Raw genomic sequence first — 5286 nt, forward strand, 5'->3', positions numbered from 1 at the left:
TTGTGCAGTTCATAAGGTTAGAATCTAGAAAGGCATCTCATTTATGTGCGTCTCCCAATATATTCTCATGTGGTGGTGTTGGTTGTGGAGATGACGGTGGAAGTGGAGGCTTTGGAGGAGGTGGTGGTAGTGGTGGTGGTGGCTGTGGCGGTGGAGGTAGTGAATGTGGTGGGGCAAGTGGTGGAGTTGGATGTGGAAGTAGAGTTGGTGTCATTTTTTAAAATGAATGATGGTATTTTGGGAATTTAAAAAAATTCATGAAAGGTTCATCTCCGCTTCTTTTGAAAGTAGCTTTGAAAAGAAACCTGAGTTTGCTTTTAAAAGCTGCTCTCAAAAGGCCACTTCTTTTAAAATAATTGGGATATTTTATTTTTACCAAACACCTTAAACTGCTTAACTTTAAAGTGAATCAGGTTTTTGGCCAAAAAAAGCAATCCCAATCAATTTTATACTGTGAAATTCAACCTTCTTTGATCCACAAAATGTTGGCGGATCCCTATTTTTTGTTGTTGTAGTTATGGGTTTAACCCGTATTATTTGTTATAAATAAAATTCATTTTTTTATTCTTTCCCAATGGGCTAATAGTTAGATTGTTAGAAATCATTAGAATGAGAGGTATCAGAAAGAATTTAAATTTTCATTCCCCAATATCGCTTGTATAAAGAAAATAATTGCAGAAATAACTCCAGCCCCAAAAACCTAAAACGATATAACAAAAATGTATATTTCAAGGGTATAGCCGCACGGCTATACTGTCTAAATACGTTCGGATATTTTGAAGGTGTAGCCGAACGGCTAGACTCTTTAAATTTTAATATATTTGAATATTTTAAGAGTATAGCCGAACGGCGATACTCTTTAAATATTAACACGAAGCTTGCACTCGCAGTGACCGCCATTTCGCTTCTCTATCAAACTAAAGCTCCGATTGGTTTTCTTCAAAGCTCCGATTGTTTCGGCTGCTTCGTCCTCCAGGTTCGGCATCGTAAAAAGACCTAACCCGCCTAGGAGGCCGCCCAGCCGCCTAGCCCCCGCCTAGCCGCCTAGCGCCAGCCTAGCCCCCGCCTAGCCGCCTAGCGCCCGCCTAGCCCCTGGCTAGCGGCCTAGCGCCCGCCTAGCCCACATCATCGGCTTGTTGCAGATTTTGACCGAGAAAATTCTGATATTGGAGACAGGGTCGAGTTCCAGAGCCGTAGAATTGGACCATATTCAGGAGGAGATTGAGGAGGTGTCTGCCGTTCCGGAAGTGAAGGAGAAGAAGAAGAGCAGAAATGCTTTGAGGAAGGGGTCGGAAGGTGAAGAGGTCCGAGCTATGCAGGTCTGCTTGCTTTTGAAATGCGAGTTTTGATTTTTCGGAGTCTATCATTCATTTCTTGTGTTTTGTTTATGATTTAGTGTTGTCTTTGAATTGTAAAATGGTACTTTTAAATTTGGCAAATTGAAAACTGAGCAGCATACAGTTTTTTAGGACTTTCAAGGGGGTATTAACTTTGTCTTTAGTATAGAAAGTTGTTAACTTTTGTTTCTTTTCTTTTCCTGTAACTGGGTTTGTGTGGTTATTTCCTTTTCTAGTGTTTGCTTCGTTTTTGGATGTAATATTTGTGATTTCGACTTGTTCTAATATAATGTTCCTGTTATTTGACAGGAAGCATCCCAAAACTAGGATTTTACTTGGGTGAGGAAGACATGGAGTTTTCCAGCTTCTCAAGCGGGACCAAACGTGCTGTCAAGACTTGGCAAGTAAGTTTCAATTATCATTAGATGTTACTATGTGCTGTCAAGACTTGGGATCTGGTCGTAGATACAATAGATACTGGCTTTTCTTGGGCCCTTGTAATGCATATGACCCAGGACATAGAAGGGTTTATTTCGAATCTTCAGAAGATGGTCACTGGGAGGTGATTGATACAGGAGGTATTCTGCTGAATTTTTGTTATACGATCAATGTGATTGTAGTACATATTGCTTGACCTTGTATAAGTTATAATATTTACTTGCTCTTTCTTAAACCAAATGCAGGCTCTGTGTGCTTTGTTGTCAGTTTTGGATGACAGGGGTAAACGAGAGGCTCTTCTTATTGAATCCCTGGAGAAACGAATAGCGTTTCTGTGCCAAGCGATGTCAAGTAGAATGGTAAATAGTGATAGAATTGACAACTTGGCGCAATCTGATCAATCTGAGCTGGATAGTGTTAGAGAAGACACTTATTCACCAGTATCTGATGTAGACAACAACTTATCTGGAATTGCAAATGATTCTCTGCCTTCATCTGGAGTTGTGGTTCTTGAAGTTAGAAAGAAAGGAGAACAACAGAAACAGAAATGGAGCCGAATCAAAGCATTTGATTCATGGTTATGGAATTCCTTTTACCTAGAACTTAATGCTGTCAAACATGGTAAACGATCATATTTTGATACACTTACTAGATGTGAAAGTTGTCATGATTTGTATTGGAGAGATGAGAAGCACTGCAGGATTTGCCATACAACATTTGAGCTTCATTTTGATCTGGAAGAAAGGTATGCCATCCATGTAGCCACATGTAAGGAGAAAGAAGCGAGTGATACTTTTCCTAAGCATAAGGTCCTCTCATCACAGATCCAATCACTAAAAGCTGCGATGCATGCAATTGAGGCAACCCATCATTTGGATTTTAGCTTTGCATTTTCTGATATTTGTCTGTTATAGTAATGAAGATGTCCTCCAGTTAAAAAGATTTCAAGCTACACATATCTTTGATAGACTGGAGGAGAATAGGACTTCAGTTGAGGATCAACCTAGGAATGAATTAAGTGTTAATGGTTTGGATAATTTGAATGTGACTTTTGAGATTTATGCGCAATCAAATCTGATAGCTTTTATATAATAAAAAAAAAGAAGAGAAAATCCCTGAAGTGCAATAAGATTTTAGAGGAAGGGATGCGGGATGGCGGGGAAGGGATTGATGAAAAGGCATACTGCTGTGAATGTAGCAGAATGGTTGATTAGTATCCACCTGCCCTATCTGATTTGTTCGGGCCTCTGGTAGCTGGCCATAAATAGTGGGATTATTTTAGTTGGATTTTGGGGCCTGAACCTTTTGATTGTCGGATGGTTAAAACAGGTTTTCTAGGTTATATATCGAAGACATTTCTATTCGCCCCAAACTTTTTAATGTTTTTCCGTGCTATATTGATCTCCACCTCCCTCTGCTTTGTGCAGTCAGCCATGCCAGAAGATGCTTTGTTGGGTGCTTGGAAAAAATCTGCTCATAAGCTATGGGTGAAACGACTAAGACGTACCTCATCTTTGGCTGAGCTTTTGCAGGTTTTCTATTTTCCTTTTTTCACACTATCTATTTTTTGTTTATTTTCTAGTCGGAACCATCAGTTTCTTTATTGTTTACTCGTGCAGGTTCTTGGTGATTTTGTTGGTGCCATCAACGAGGACCGATTATATGAATGCAATATAGAGCAAGGTTCTTGTAATTTTAGTGAAGAACTGATTGTGTCCTTTGCATGTATGCCCCAAACAACATCTGCAGTTGCGCTCTGGTTGGTGAGATTGGATGCCTTAATTGCTCCATACTTGGAAAGAGCCCATTCTCAGAAAAGGCTGGAAATTAGTGTCAGAGGTAATGATTGAATATAATGCAGATTGGTGCTTGACAATTGAGTGACTTCTTAATTGTTTTCATAGCTTTTCAAATTTTCGCCATCTTAAAAGCTTCTTTTACTTCAGGGAATCATGCTCCAAAGCAATAGCACCGCCTTTTTTCTGTAGATTAGCCAAATTCAATCCCACATTTTTTTGACAGATTGAGGAGCATTTATATGTCCATTGTACTGCCAGATCAGTGGAACTGTTGCAGGCTTTGAAACCGTGGTACTTTGTATGAAGCTATGCTTCAAGTTTTCTATTTAGTTGCCATATATGGCCATTGAGTCGTTAGATGTACAGCATGAAGGAAAGTTGGACGTTTAATAGATACAAGAGTTTCATATCACTGAAACCTGCTCCAGAGAAATATCCTCACGTTAATCCTATATTCGCTTGTGAAGAATATGGCAGCCTCTTTACTGTCTCAGTCAATGGAGGAACTCAGATTTTGTTAATGCATGCTTGTTCTAGTTTTTTAAAGCAGGAATAAAATGTTGTCAAATGTACATTGTTGTAAGGGAAAACAAAATACTTTTTTTTTTTTTTTGTTGTTAAATAGAAGATTTGAAAGTCATCTTTGTGATAATCTGTTGTAGCTAGAACAATGTTTATTGTAGTTGAATATCCTCGACCTCAAAGTTTGTTGCCAAAGACTTGTTGGTTTATTGAAATTTGCATTTCTTCATTGGGGTTCTCGTAGCTATTGATTGGTAAAAAAAATAGACATTCACCAAGAATGCTGGAATTATATTACACAAGAATAGCACTAGATAAATAAAACATTTAGGGTTTGGCTGTACTTTTTCTATGGCATTTTTTAAGATAATAGTTGCTGCATAATTTCACGAAAAACTCCATGCATTCCTCGAAGCCTTCTTCCAGGTTTCAGTAGCAATTCTCAGTGCCTTGAGCAACAAACTTTATATATATGCCTCAGTTTTTGTGGCCATTTTAAACTTAAAATTATCAGTTGAAGAGGAAGGAAGAAACTAAGGAAGAAACTGAGAGGGAGAGCTATAATACTGAAGTTATTTTTGTTGTACAAAGTTGTTCTGCTTTGTGACTAAGCAAGGGAAATAGTGTGATTTTATATAAGTGGAATGGAAGTTGGAAGCCATATATACAAGCAATTACTAATTTCCCTGATCCCTTAAAATACTGTAGTATAGCCGGTCGGCTATACTCTGTTTATTATTAAAATAAACCGGAGTTGGAAAAGGTTTGATGACGGTCTGGCGGGCAACCAATCCTGATGTTAGAGATTTTCCTGTTGACATTGGTTTTGCTAACTTGTGTATTGCGAAAACCAGTAACTCGAAACAGAAGATTGCAACACCAAAAATGTGATTTAGTCTGTATTGCTTGCAGATATGTGAGAAAGACTCTGCCAACAAAGAAAAATGTGAACTTGCTTTGGAAGGAGCAGATTCCCAAGAACACTCGGATAAGATCGCAATGCTTGTGGATGATGAAGAGCTGGAGGTAAGAGAATTACAAGGAAGCCCAAATGCACTGGGGTTCTCTGATCATTTTACTACTAATGGAGATCATGCCTGTTCCCTTTGCAAAGGTTGGTTTGAGGGATGAACAGAACAAATTTTCCACTTTAAAATGAAATGCTGTAATATGTATGTGTCTGCATGTAT

General features: G+C 38.6%; 1 protein-coding gene across 2 annotated transcripts; it reads left to right on the forward strand.

Moving 5' to 3' along the window:
• The first annotated feature begins 922 nt into the window (after positions 1-922).
• Positions 923-4095, forward strand: LOC148917967 (homeobox-DDT domain protein RLT3-like). 2 transcript variants are annotated; one of them, XM_089051427.1, is made up of 5 exons: positions 923-1319; positions 1647-1741; positions 3203-3307; positions 3395-3614; positions 3722-4095. In XM_089051427.1, exons 2-5 carry the CDS (start codon positions 1688-1690, stop codon positions 3742-3744), a joined length of 402 nt encoding a protein of 133 aa, XP_088907553.1. In that variant the 5' UTR covers positions 923-1319; positions 1647-1687; the 3' UTR covers positions 3745-4095. The 2 variants fall into 2 exon arrangements, 1 of the variants encoding a protein (XP_088907553.1); XR_016126491.1 differs by having other exon boundaries at positions 930-1319; positions 2021-3307; positions 3798-4095.
• The last annotated feature ends 1191 nt before the right edge of the window (positions 4096-5286 follow it).

This window comes from Prunus mume, linkage group LG4, assembly GCF_029339155.1.
Source record: "Prunus mume cultivar Tortuosa linkage group LG4, ASM2933915v1, whole genome shotgun sequence".
In the NCBI taxonomy this organism is placed as follows: domain Eukaryota; kingdom Viridiplantae; phylum Streptophyta; class Magnoliopsida; order Rosales; family Rosaceae; genus Prunus; species Prunus mume.